This window comes from Megalopta genalis, chromosome 12 (assembly GCF_051020955.1).
Source record: "Megalopta genalis isolate 19385.01 chromosome 12, iyMegGena1_principal, whole genome shotgun sequence".
NCBI classification, from domain to species: Eukaryota; Metazoa; Arthropoda; class Insecta; order Hymenoptera; family Halictidae; genus Megalopta; species Megalopta genalis.
The window spans coordinates 8,204,990-8,219,336 of record NC_135024.1 but is presented as its reverse complement, the minus strand read 5'-3'; the positions used below and the strand labels follow the sequence as shown (position 1 = coordinate 8,219,336).

General features: G+C 40.6%; 1 protein-coding gene across 11 annotated transcripts in view; it reads right to left on the bottom strand.

Annotated features, from left to right (window-relative positions):
- LOC117217487 (Kinesin heavy chain 73) overlaps positions 1-14,347 on the bottom strand; it is a 151,723-nt gene that overhangs the window by 23,150 nt on the left and 114,226 nt on the right. For 6 of the 11 annotated variants that reach the window (XM_033465116.2, XM_076525553.1, XM_076525558.1 and 3 more), the window contains exons 4-19: positions 13,885-14,153; positions 10,570-10,817; positions 9,513-9,630; positions 8,518-8,730; positions 6,440-6,703; positions 5,943-6,192; positions 5,701-5,843; positions 4,549-4,896; positions 3,701-3,877; positions 2,801-3,323; positions 2,334-2,555; positions 1,847-2,149; positions 1,563-1,745; positions 1,297-1,488; positions 707-1,000; positions 432-607 (exon numbers count right to left, since the gene is read on the bottom strand). In XM_033465116.2, the coding sequence (XP_033321007.2) occupies positions 432-607; positions 707-1,000; positions 1,297-1,488; positions 1,563-1,745; positions 1,847-2,149; positions 2,334-2,555; positions 2,801-3,323; positions 3,701-3,877; positions 4,549-4,896; positions 5,701-5,843; positions 5,943-6,192; positions 6,440-6,703; positions 8,518-8,730; positions 9,513-9,630; positions 10,570-10,817; positions 13,885-14,153 (3,923 nt within the window). The remainder of the gene's footprint in view (positions 1-431; positions 608-706; positions 1,001-1,296; positions 1,489-1,562; positions 1,746-1,846; positions 2,150-2,333; positions 2,556-2,800; positions 3,324-3,700; positions 3,878-4,548; positions 4,897-5,700; positions 5,844-5,942; positions 6,193-6,439; positions 6,704-8,517; positions 8,731-9,512; positions 9,631-10,569; positions 10,818-13,884; positions 14,154-14,347) is intronic. The other 5 variants (XM_076525556.1, XM_076525557.1, XM_033465124.2 and 2 more) reach the window with 3 other exon arrangements.

Genomic DNA, 14,347 nt, shown 5'->3' with positions numbered 1-14,347 from the left:
ATTCATGCCACTAAATGCAAGAGTTGTTAATATGGTTTTTATAAGACGCAAGAATTCGATTGAATAAGTAATGTTGCTGATGATCTATGTACATCGCAAGTTAGTGGCGCAAACTGTGATTAAAATATATACAGATTTATTTAATGAGTTTAATAATAATTTAAGCAATGTAAAAATTAGTTCCAACAGCATTGAATGAATAACAAATTTATATGAAAATATGAATTCACATACGAAGTTGCACATATGTGACAGAAAAAAAGGAATAAAACTTTCACGCTTTAAAAGTAATCAATTCTTATCAGTAGGATAATTATTATAAAAATAAAATAAAAATCAGCGTCAAAAGATACGAGATCATATTTTAAGGAAAGTCTGTGGCAAAATAAAAGGAGAAAACGGAAAAAAATGAAATTAAACGAAAAGCATACAGTGCGTCCAAGACGTCGGAGGGGCAGTAGTACCTGCGAGAAGTTGGGTACGCTTGCAGTCTTGCGCATCAGTGGTTGACCTTGTGCTTGCAGCAACTCTTTTACCGCAACGTTTTGCCGTAATCGGTCTAGAGTTAGGATACTTTCCACCGCCGAGACGCCGCGCGTATATTTTTCTAAACAGAAACACGTCAGGTGAGTTTCAACGATAGAAACTGATTGGCTCGTCCTTAAATATATAGTTTCGGAGTTCATAGATTATTTAGCAGACTCACCGATGTACGTTTCTCCATCGCACAAACTGTTGTCCTCTCCACTGGCAGCAATCTGCGCCAAACTCTCGCGATCTTCCAGCTCCTCGCTGGCCTTTGGTATATTAGACACTACCTCGTAGGTGACGCCTGTTTGAGTCTCGCAGTCGGTGCCGACGATCTTCTTGAACAGTCTGTCCCTGATGCTCTGTCTTTTGTAGATGTTGAGGTTCAGTCGTTTACGCAGCACGAGGTCCATCGGCGCCGGATGCGACAGCCTGACTGTCGTCTTTACGATCAAGAACACTCTCTCGTTCGCTGGAAAAACATTTTAAAATCAAGATTTTTCATGTTTTCAAAAGATAACACCATCCTAGGTTATCTAGATAGACTACAATCAAAGCTAGACAAAATAATGTTATCCGAGAGTTATAATTTCATAGCTTGAACCAGTCTGGACCTGCCCACTTCAGCTTCAGCGTTGGTTCTCTTATTGGATCTAAATTAAATAATTAAAAATTTAACCAGAGTACTAGAAAATTAGTATCCACAGATTAGAGCTAAATCCCATCTGAAAATTCAATACCAGACTTCGCTGAAAATAGTAGACTCACCATCTGTGACTTTGTTCAGGTGTATATTGTCGTGTATACTAGAGTCCCAAGCAGCGATGGCACAAACATCTTTCTCAATGCGTCGAATGATTGGCAGATTGTAAAATTTGTTGCCGTGTTCCTTGGGCAAGATGGAATTCAGTCCCGTGACAGAAACTTCTTCCCCGGACTGGTGGGTTGAGAGATCATCGGCTGTAACGAGAGATTATCGTCTTAGTCAAAGTTAGAGAAATGAGGGATAAGTGAAGAAGGAATTGGTACTTTACCGTTGAGATCAAGGAACAGTACAGGTATGTGCGGTTCCATGCCTGGTGGAGGGTTCCAGTCAGCAGGTGCGCCAGGTATGCCTGATCCTGCCGCGGGAACCAAAACTGCATTTCGTTCTTCCGTCAAACTGACCCATTGATCCACCAGGCTCTGTTCACGTTCCATGTCTTGTTCTGTCTTGTCTGCGTTAGATGAGAGATTTATGTTAGCTGTATCGTCCCCATAGTACTGTACCATAATCTTCTAGCAGTCTATTCATTAGTTATACGAACGCCTCCTGTACCTTGCTTGTTAATAAGCTTCTGTATCTGCTGGTCCAAGTACTGTCTCCTCCTCATCAAGGCCTCGCTCCATTTTTCTCTCAGTATGCTCAGGTCCTCATCCTGATAACTGTCCAATGGAATCTGAAGGCGATTCCTGACTGACACACTACCGACTGCCACGTTTAATATCGATTGACAAATGATCGGCAGTGTTCCAGAATTTTGTACTGGTTTCACGCGAACTTGTATCCGCCGCTGCTGACCCTGTCGCAGCTGGTAAATGCCGCCTGCGGAAAATGCTGAGTTCGCGTCGCTAGAAGAACCTGCGACAATTCAAGTCATTCGCATATAGAGGTAAGCTAGACCTAACTTCTCAAAATCTTAGTAACTATTACCATCTACTAACTACAAATGATGTGCAAATGTCATGTCAGCGCGAACGAAGATTTAGTAGATTGAGTACTGAATAAAACGTAGAGGATGCAAACTTATTAGAAATGTACACACCTGTCCATGTATTTCGTTTCACGGATACTTCGACAGGCGCGTACTCTCCTTGCTCGTTCAGTTCTTGGATCTCGACCCACAGCTCGATCTTCCGCGTCAACTCGGACCATCGATCAGCCAAGGATCTAGCTTTGGCCAGCTGTTGCTCGACCTCCCACCCGGGTTTGCTCCGGGAGAATCCTGCGCTTCGATGGCCCCACACTTCTATACTCAAGGCACCCTCTGCATATTGAAAAAGAAGGCATTGTCACATTGTCTCTATTGTTAAACTGTGAAAGCCTATAGTATCCTGTGTCTAATGATGAGATTAGTATTATCAGAGTTTATAAAGAAGGATGTTGACGATATTACTATGTCTTAACATAGGAGATTGCTCTGAAAACATGAGATTAAAGATAAGACTCAATTGGTAGAATGAAAGTGTAAAACTGTGAGGATAATATGATGCGGTTAAAGGAGTTCCTTACCAGCACAGTGTTCCATAAACTCCTCCGTAACGGGCACAACAAAGTCATTCGTGTGGTTGAACTTGAACGCCAATGAGTCCCGCTGTCCAGCCTGGCAGTTCGGGTTCAATTGTTCCGAGTTGTCCACCGCCGGGACCACGATTGGTTCCGGGTGTCCACAGAACATGTACTGGCAGAACACGTAGTGACTCAATGACAGCGGCAAACCGGTCGCTTGTTTGATTGTGACGCGACAAGTGATGTGACTCGACCCGGAATAGTCCTCGGGCTCGGACGAGGTCGAATCGGCCGAGGATTCCGAGGCTGCCTCGCACATCCGATCCTGAGGGAAATGACCGGATATACGGCTGATCTCGATCTGCAGTCGTCCAGCGACTTCTCCCTGTTGGCTGATGATCGGCGTGTGATAGTCTAATCGGACGTCGTGGAATAGGACCTCTAGGAATATGTTCGCCACTCCGATCAGATTGTGGTTCTCCTGGGACTCGTAAAACGGGTCCTGCGTCTTCCCCGGTACTTCGTCCTGATTGAAAGAAAAGATCACGTTTGTTTGTGAAGACGGAAGATGATCTTCGCATAAGTCGCAAAGATCCACAGTTTAATTATTATGTATTGTTCTTGTTGCTAATTACTTCTTTTTATTCAAGGTGCTTTTGTACAGTTCGGATACTGATCATCCTGCGCATCAGACAAATATTCTGATAGAGAAATAATTTTGTTCATGTTTCAGAAGATCTGGGTCTTTGATCTTTTTTAAAATAGAGGTTCTTATTTTTATTAGCATGATATTAATAGCTGAGCTCACTTCATGTTACATTGAGTACACTTTATGATTACATTTATTAAATTGATGATTCAATTGGTTTTTTTTTTAATAGTTGTTTAGAGCTGAGAACTTGCCTTCATGCCAGGTAATCGTTGACAGTTATTCGGATCCTTCCAGTCCTCGTACATTTCTCGCATGTCGACCAATTTGTTCCCTAGTTTTTCCATCGACCACACCTGGCTGCCCATGTTTGTCCTTTTAACTAAGATCGCGGGTTCGCTGACGAACGCGCCCCGCTGGAAAAATACACTCTGCTTACCGAAGAGTGCGAAAGCAGAACGAGCACAAATAAATAAACACAACGAAAGCCAACTGAAAATACAGGAAATTATAAATAAATACTTAAAGCGACTGAACTAAATACAAATCGCCACGGTATTCAATAAAAGAATGCGTCAACAATAGAACTACCGGATCCCCATCTCAAATTATGCTTTATATTTTATTTGACTTCTGTGAGATATTACTAACTAAACTTATCAATAAACTACTGCTTTATTATTTCCATATGGTAAAACAAACAAGCCACCTTTAGCTTACAGTAGTTCTAGTGTTAATTGTATGCACAAGAAATGAGTAGCCTTTGATCAGATTGCAGATTTTTCAATTCTTCTGCAGAATGTTCACAAATCAGAACAAAGTTAAAATAATTAATCTCTTTTAAATCTTTTAAATTCGTTATTATCTTAGAAATTATAAAAACTTTCATTAAACAGAATGTAACTTAAGCATTTAATTCATACTAGTTAAAAAGTGCACAAAATCTACAATCTAATTCCTGCACACTACAAGTGGAAACAATTAGGATACATGAAATAATTATACAAATACAAAATCAACGATTTACAAACAACTATTCTAATTTCGCAATGGATATACTGTTTGTACTGTGCCGACTGCAATCTGGCCAACTGAACAATACCTTTCTGTTCGGACTCAAGTTGTTCGGCGGAATCTGCAGGGTCACGCTAAATTTCGTCTGCTTGCCCATTTCCTCCGCCAAGAAGTTCGCCTCCTGCACCAGGGAGTTGGCTTTCAAAATGTCCGCCTTTAATTGACCTAAGCTCCTCTTGAACATCTCGTCCCTCTCCTGAGCCCACTTTTCGACGCGCATTTGCGTGGTCGGCGTGCAGGCTGGCAACTTGCCGCTTTGACTGCCTCTTAGAGGATCGTAGGGTACATACGGTGAATACGGTGTCGACGGCGATAAGATATTGCGTAGCTGCTGGAACTGCCGCTCGTACTCTTGCCTTTGCTTCTCCAGCGCGACCTTTTGATCAGTGAAAAGCCCTTGTTAACAATCGGTCTACTGAATGCCGACTACGGTGCCCGAGTGATTTCGCACCCACATGGATAGTTCACTAATACTAATTCATTGTCGCTCGACTCTCGAGCTTCTCACATTGTGCCAACACAATAACGCTGGCACGAGTCTCGGGCGCATTACAGATTTGTTGTTGCGTATAATTTGTGTAAATTAACATTGGCAATTAGACAAAGTTGGACAATTTGTATGGTGTTATCGGTGATAGGATTATAGGAGCATTCTATAACAGAATTATAGGAACACATTTGTCGTGTAATATTTTCTCTTTACGCTAAAAATAAGCCACGTATTTATGAAACTCAAGTTAAGTGGGATACCTTGCTGTATATGTATAGGATAGTATTATCCGCAATCATTTTGCATGTGACAAAATTCTTCATCTTTCGAGTACAGGCAAATGTAAAGTCAAGTAAATTAAGATTATAAAATAAAACTGATATAAACTTCAAATCATTACATACAATTAAACCGTTATACGTGATATACCTAATAACATACTCCTTAACTATTTTAGTCAGATCCGATACTATAATATATTATTATAATATAATAAAAATTAATGTAATATAATTATAAAAGTTTTTCAATTCTTGATCCTTAGAAACTGTGTTACATCAAGAAAAATCTTAGAGATACTCCTTCAAATAATGATAAAAAGAATGAATAGGAAGTTGAAGAAAGTAAAGAGAACAATTTTCAGGGAAGCAACGATATGTGTCCCTGCAAGAACCCTGTCAGCGGCCGCACCTGTTTGTCCTCCTCGTGTTGTTTCTCTAGTCTCGCGATGGCCCTCTGTATCGGATCGTTCGACAGCTCGTTAAGCATCAGCTCTTCCCTCGCGAAGTTGTAATCGATATTCTGCGCGGGTGTCTGCGGCTCGCTGTTGATCGCTGCGGACGGAAGACACACGGTTATTCCTCGAGAGATGATCAGCCGCTAAGTAATTCCTTAAAATCGCAATCGGAAGCTCGGTTCAGACTCGATCGTACCTGTTGCGCTCCTGGGACAGTTAACTCGGAAGAAATGATGATTTCCCCAGACGATCCTGTCGCCGTGCAACAACGGCGTTTTTTCGACGACCTGTGTGCCGTTTACGAAACACCTAGCACCGTTCAACGGCGTCATGTACAGCCCGGACTCCTCTATCGTGATCACACAGTGTTCAGGGAGGATACCCAAACCGTGCAGTTGGATGTCCTGGTCCAGTTTCGCGGATCGACCACCCACCAGTGTCCTCTCCTAATTTTTCACATAAAGAAGCACCATTTAGCCGAAGATTTGGTAAGTTTGTGGACAGTGTTTGCCGCTGCTGACAAAAGTTTGCGTCTTTGACTAAGAGGAAGTTCGTGAACTCTCTAGTACTTGCGATCATTAAAATTTAGGATGTGGAAAGGAAACGAATGAAACAAGCTTTCGAACTGAATGTTTTACTAGATACTGGAGAAAGTTTGTGAACAGAAGTTCTGTAGACTGATCTGTAGGGTACCTTCAGGTAATACACCAGTAACTCGTTCAAGCTGGGATCGTCGTTAAGGTTCACAAGGTAGTACTTGTTCTTCTCGACTTGGATACCAGAAGCCTGCACGCTGATCCCCATTTTCTCCAAGGCTTGCTGCCTTTCGTGTTGCAGCTTCTCAGTCTTCACCAGCTTCTCTTCCCACGTCTGCGACATCTCCTTCATCAGTCGTTCCGACTGCGACAGCTTCTCCGTTATGTCTGTGCGTTGTTGGCCCACTATCGACCCTTGTCCCTTCAGAAACAGCAGGAGAATCGCAGGATTAGCCGAAGGAACTAATCCTCCGGTGGTCGCCACATTACTAGCTTCCACCTCTCTTTAATTAATCTGGCAAGTCGAGAAGAAAATAGGTCCATTCGTTATTCTATCCTATTTAGATCCGTCTTATCCTCAATCGTTAAACTTCCGTGCAGTCTGATCTTTAAGGGGATATCCTGGTTTTAAATTTTTGAAGAACTAATTTGCTTTTTTATTTTCTTCAAGTATAAGTATCGTCATAGATCCGTATTAAAGAAAATGATTCCTCATTTTTGGTATTGAATTAGCGGAAAAGTTAAAATCGTGGAAACATTAAACACAATTTTTGTAAAACAGTCTCGATACAACAGAAAATAGATTATGTAATTTTAATTATTTTTGATTCAAATATATTTTGTTCTACGAAAGAAATTATTATACTAATACATTTTCTTTTCTACTTAAACCGGAAAACTCTCCTCAACCCCGTATAACAATTAAAACTTGTTCCATTGCAAATGCTGGGTACATAGAAAAGTTTTCGCAGCCTTCTGATGAATGATGACACCTGATACTCCTGTCCATTATAGACGAAACTTTATCAATTAATATTTATCAGACTTCATTACAAAAGTTTCTAACTTCGACGCTTCGTCGCGGCTGATTCAGTTGCGCCAACTTCTTTCCATCGTACTCCGAATCTCTATGAATTCAAATTTCTAAGGTCTCATTGTTGAAACGAAGAACTTCTTCCTCCAATTACGGACTTCGTTCAATTCCGAAGAAAAATATCGAGCTCCTTTGCATTAAAATCTCGAGAGAATTTAAAGCGTCTACGCAAACCGTGTTGTAAAAATAACAAAATTCAATCTATTTGGAATTTGGTGTCCGAATGGAACATCTATCGAATCATTGTCCATGAGAGCACCTGTAATTTCGATAATAGCGGAACCAAGAATTTATCGAATCATTGCTCAAGAATGCTCCTTTATAATTTGAATAACAGCAAAGAAAAATGTCTATCGAATTGTTTTCTATTAAATGACTTCTATCATTTCAATACAGGCAAAACGAAAAATTTATTGAATCGAACTCCATCAAAGCACTTCTAGAATTTCAGTGACGATGGAAGAAAACGTCTGAAAAAAGTCTATCGAATTGTTTTCTATTAAATGACTTCTATCATTTCAATACAGGCAAAACGAACAATTTATTGAATCGCACTCCATAAAAGCACTTCTATAATTTCAGTGACGACGGAAGAAAACGTCTGAAAGAAAGTCTATCGAATTGTTTTCTATTAAATGACACTTCTATCATTTCAATACAGGCAAAACGAAAAATTTATTGAATCGCACTCCATAAAAGCACTTCTATAATTTCAGTGACGACGGAAGAAAACGTCTGAAAAAAAGTCTATCGAATTGTTTTCTATTAAATGAAAAAATTCTATCATTTCAATACAGGCAAAACGAAAAATTTATTGAATCGCACTCCATAAAAGCACTTCTATAATTTCAGTGACGACGAAAGAAAACGTCTGAAACCGGTCGGTGTCTATCATCGTTCCAATTTTAAGCTGCGAACAAACGCAACAGTGAGTCGGTAGTTATTTTCTAAGTCCCCTTATCGCGGCGTTCGATATCGCTCCTCGTGACCGAATTTCATCTTTATTTACATAAGATAAAAGTTTTTAGCGCCGGGAGAGTATAATCTGAATAAGATTCAGCGCGGATCCGAGGCTACTGCAATGCACGAAGTTGCACAAAGTCAACGATCCTGTGTTTACAGAGAAGAGTGAATCGTCTTACAGTCGCGTGGAGCAGCATCTCCTTCAGCGTTTCCACCTCCTGCCTCAGCTCCCGAATAATTCTTGCGTTCGGGTCTTCGTTGACCACAGCGTGATTAACGATCCTCTTCGCTCTGTCCGCGTATCGGAGGGTGGAAAGCGTTTCCTCGTAATTGTCCGCCGCCGGTGATATAGTGGCCACCATTACAGTTTTACTGTTGCCGCCAAGGTTATCCTAAAACCGAACAACAATATTTTCACACGCGCGGAACCACGGACGAGACACCGCCATTAATCCATCCATTCGATTTTACCGGCGGTTTGTCGAAAATAACAATTAATTAAACAAATTGAAACGGGATTCGTATTTCTCGCGTTTTAAACTCGATTGCCAATGATATTGTTTCAGAGGAACGGCACAAAAATTATTCGGATATACAGTTACGAGTCCTATTCGCGTACTACGGAAATGCAGTATAAATAAGGAGAAAAAAACAATTTCCGAAGGATGTATTTTATTCATATATATATTTTATATTTTTATATTTATATATATATTTTATTTTTATATATATATATATATATTTTTATATATATTATATATATATATATATATATATATATATATATATATATATATATATATATATTATAGTTAATCGAATTAATACTAATTTTATTAATACAGCTTTTCCGTTTTGATCATGCAATACAGTATCAAAAATTGATGTTAAAATTTTAGCTTTAAATGCAAACGAAGATAAAGAATAATTTCGTGATAGAAAATTTTATATTCGAAATGTGAGTAACCATACAAAAAAATTACTTGAATTTTTGAAAGTTTAGATTTGAGATTCGCATACTTTGCACATTGAATATTTGAAACTTCAGAAGTTTAAACGTCAAGATGTAAAGTTTTTGATGGAGGAAGTTAGAAACAGTTTTGCGACAGTTTTATATTAAAGCGAGATAAGTGTTTTAATGGTTCTTCGGTGGAATAAGAATTTTTGGATATACCTTCAGGAGCCACGTTAAAACGGAGTCTCTGTACGGCACGAATTTGTCCTTATTCTTATTGCTTCCGGAATTCTGATCCGCCAGCTTCGAAATGACTAGACCCAACGTCGTTAGGGATCTGCAAATATTTGTCCCTCGTGTATCCCGCGATCGATCATCAATAGACTCCTTCAAAATGAACCGAACATCCGCAAACATTCCTCGCACAACAACCAAGTTTCCCCACGGAGTTCATAAGACATCCGGTTACTCTTGTGCAACCCAATCTCCCATCACCGAATTTTCGAAAGCGCTTCATTGGTTTTTGATACAGCACTTCTTCAAATTTTCGCTGCACAATGCGCGGAGGACACGTTATATGAAACAATTATATTGACGGATGTAAAATTGCATCTTGAAGTAGTCCGAATTACTTTAAAACGATTAAAATATTCAGTATCATTTCATCATTTGTGTCACATTGGAAAATATCTCTTCTAGAAGAAACATTTGCAGCTGAATCCTCAGTGTCCTTGATGCTGGATCCATCGGGCATCATAAACTAGCATTTTTGTATGAATTATTCTCTGGATTTTATTATAATAATAACCGCATTTATAATCATACCGATCGCAAAATAAAAATATCACATGTATTAAACAAAGTTCTCTGGTATTTTCTAGTGCAGAAAGGTGCACCGGTTAAACGCCAAAAATGGGCGACTGAAAATCACAGTCCATCTAACCGGCCAGCAACTACCACTAAAATGGCTGAAAGCTAGTTGCCATTAAAATGGCTGACAGTTAGCTGCCACTAAAATGTGTGATAGCTAGGTTTCACTAAAATATCTGACATTTAGGTGTCGTCAAAATGTCCGGAGCTCGTCCACAAAATGGCTGGAAGCTAGCCGCGATCAAAATGGACGATTGCCAGCCGCCACCAAAATTATCACCGTCGAAATGAATTTCGCACGTTAATATTTTTGATCGTCACTTTGATCGTCTTACGGGGAATTCGCTGTTTCAGCCGACGCCGAGGATCCAGCTTGTATGCAAGAGAGGAAGAAGAGAATCTTTACTTGTTTATATTGCTTCCTTCTTTAAGCCTATCGCCCACTGCCCCAGTTTTCACAGCCCTTTCGCTCCCTGCTAAGTCCACTAAGCTCATCCGGGAGACTTTCTCCCCGCTGACGCCGCTTCTCATATCTGTCAACGTCTGCGTGAGTATCACGGAGAACACAGCATGCGAACGGGAGCTTTCCGAATTCATGTTCGTCGCTGCCACCGTCCGCGATTTGTTGCCCTCTGCCATTAGATTGTCAATGTCCTGGAAAATCAATCGAAGACATCGATTAACATCTTTCAAACCCTCTGTCGATCCATAAAACGCAAAACGTTCTCAGGAAATGTTTCACATTTAAACCTTCAAACATTCTGCTAATCTTTTTAATCCTCCCTTGAATTCGATTTGTTTACTGAGAGCTACAGCTGACAACGATTTGGTCTATTTAAAGTATTTATTCAAAGACGTCCAAGTAGCTTGACCATGCGATGAATTAAGCAACGACCAATTGAAATTGTTTACCAGGAGCTAAGTAGACGTGATCCTTTCGAGGAAATAATTTTCTGACATCGTTCGCAATTTTCATTTGTCTCTATTTTAATACTGACAGCAGTTGATTGTCATTAGACTGCGGATCTTTAGGCAAGATCTCGTACATTTCTTATTTTCGAGAACTATGCAGTAACTATAAGCAGCATTGTGTCTGAAAGTAATTCAGCAATGTCCTCTCTAACGACAATTTCTCAAAAGAAATTGTTCATAGTTCGCTGCTTCGTGTAAGCTCTAAATAATTTTGTATTTTTTAACACTATGAAGTAACCGTAAGCAGCTGGTGTTAATGCATCGCTAGTTAATGCAATCTAGCTAAATGGAGCCTTAATTTTCAAGTTGACTTTTTCTCGCTGCGTTGCGATTATCGCGATTATCTGCATTATCGCGTCGTGAATTATTTTCTATCTGTAAGAAGAAATGTTCTGTTTAATTTCGGAATGGGATGGGAGGATTAAAAAAACCCAGAAAGGGGACGTTGGTGCATGAGTTTTCTGCTAGACACAGCCAATCGAGAGTTATCACGCGTTACTGGTATGCGCGAAACGTGTTTGTTGCATAAAAGAGGCAGCCGCTGCCCTCGCCGTATGTAAAACGACCTGATTTTACTTTCTGAAAGGATCGTGTATCATTACCTCCGTCCGTTTAATGATCGTACCTCGGCCGAACGATCGTTCGGAGCCATTTGATTCAGATCCGATCGTGATCGTGACGGTTCAATCAATTTGCTAAGGTTGTTCGGTGCACAGCAATAATTGTCTCGTTACTCGCCGAGTAATACAATCGATACCAGACGAAACCACTCTATAACTTTTATAATCCCGTTATCGTCGAGCAAACATCACCGTTGCCGAAGAACCGTAGATCGTTATCATACGATCGGCCCATTAATTGAAGATGTGTAATATCGATGCCCGGGGCCGGGATTCTTTATTATTATCGAAATCGCTCTGTCACCGAGAGAAATGGAGTTAGCAAATGAATCCGAAAATCGAATATTACCTATTCGGGATGTACAGTTGAATCGACGATGGGGGAGAATCGGATTCGCAACGATTCAGAAAGGAAACAAAATTGATTTAGAAATCGAAGTACGCTGCTGAAAAATTGCGGCACGTACCAATCTAATTCGGAAATGATCGAGTCGCGTATGAATTATTATGCAGCTTGTGATACGGTCGAATGAAACGAGAAAAATCGATCAGAAATTCGATCTCGATTAAGAGTAATTAATTGCCCCGTTATTCGAAACTCATTAGCAAATGTGTAACACGGGGGCATCGATGGTAGGCGGAAAAAATAGTCTGGTTGCTCGAAGAATAATTGCGTCGGTGTCGCGGACAGGTGATTTGTGGTGGTTAAAATTTCGTTATCGGCGAGACGGATTAAAATTGCGAAAAAATTGCACGCGGAGTTCTACGCTCGCCCGTAGAACGTGCCGTAACCGAGATCGCATTGATGAAGCGCGCCAACGACAGATATTGATCATAACGGTTTCAACTTTGGATCGGTGCCAGTCCCCGGTCAAAACAGGTGATAAATAAAGGAGAATCGCCGCTCTGTGTCGGACACACAATTATAGTCTTCCGTCGTAGAAATTTCGGACGGCGGGCGATGTCGTCGCTTGATAAACGACGCCTTCAGCCTGATAAGGGATCCTCGGTTTCGCTATCTATCCGAATTCTTACAACCATACGTCACCGATGTCTTCGCGACTTCGGGTAAAACGCGTTCGCCGATTCACGAAAAATTCGACTCTCCTTAAAATTCGCAATTCAATTAATCGAAATTGCAATCCTCGAATGACCTTCATAGCTTTCAAGTTCGTGAACCACAAGTATCTCCGAATTTAACATTGTCCATGAAATATAAATTACGGTTATTTCTTACCCAGTATTGGTCGAGTTTCAAGGTCTCAATTAATTCTCACCCAATTCCCAGACTTCTCCGTTTCCATACAATTTGTGTCTACAATCGTCAACAACTTACAAATCTGATTAGCACCTGGCAATACTAAACACCGAAGTGCTAACACTAGAATGACGTCCGCTCGCGGTGAAACAACTGACGTCAGTCGATCGCCATAGTTTGCACGCGCGTGACGCCACTGTAGCGTCATCGGTCGTCATGGTGTCAAGTCCTTAAGTTACGACGTGATATCACTTGGTACGCTTTTAACAGTTACGAAGCAGACTTTCTGTCGCGTCTCATATGAACCGTCGTTCCTCAACTACCTCGCAATTAATATTAGATTCACGGAACCCAGATGACGCGTCACTAACTTTTTAATTTAAAATTTATTCATATCGTAAAGATACATGTATGAGTTATTTATTCAATTTATATGTTACTTACGACAAATGTTAAAGTAACGCTTGTTAAAAATCAGGATAAATGTCTTATTGTTACTTTTATAAGCTAATATAAAACAGCTGTTTTTTGTGCTCCGTAAATCTAGCGTTAATGAAATTAGCACATTAACTTAATGTGTTACATTAAATTAACATTAAATTAATGAAATTAACTATGCACATGAAACGGCGGATTTTCCACAATTCGCATTCAACGAATTTATTGGTTCCGGTTTTTCCGATTTTTTTCAAAAAGACATTAACGTCCTTGCATTAATGCAGGCTATTACGATTAAGGAGAGATTCGTCGAGTCCTTGAAACAAAAGTTTTACTTAAAAATCCAAAACCCGTCATTTCATTTGCTACAACCTGGAACGAATGCTTAAACATAATTTGCAATCTGGAGTCTAAGTATCGGCAATTCGAGTACCTGGAACGACGTGACGGCGAGTTGACTGAGCCCGTCGACGTAGGGCCCCAGGACATTGTGCTCCCTGACCTTCAGCGACTGTTTGTTCGGCTTCGGATCCAACAGATCGTGCACCTTCTCGTTGTAGATCTCCATGTAGGAGACCTCCACTTTGTAGGTGAGCTCCGAGCTCTGCTGTTTCGCGATCATGTCGAATAGGTTGTCGCAGAGCCGCGGTATGATGCCCTTGTGCTCGCCGCTTCCCATCATCGTGTACGATTTCCCAGACCCTGGAAAATTAATGCGATCCTCGTCAGCGGGAAAAATCAGATCCGCCAGGAAACAGCGGGAAAACAACGGAGAAACAACGACCAGCCCTATCGTGTTCGAGGGAGTTCATGGCGCCACGAAATTCGGGCTTTAACGAGCATGGCAGTTACGATAAGCTGCGCCCACCCCCCTCCCCCTCCAGTTTGGGCTAATT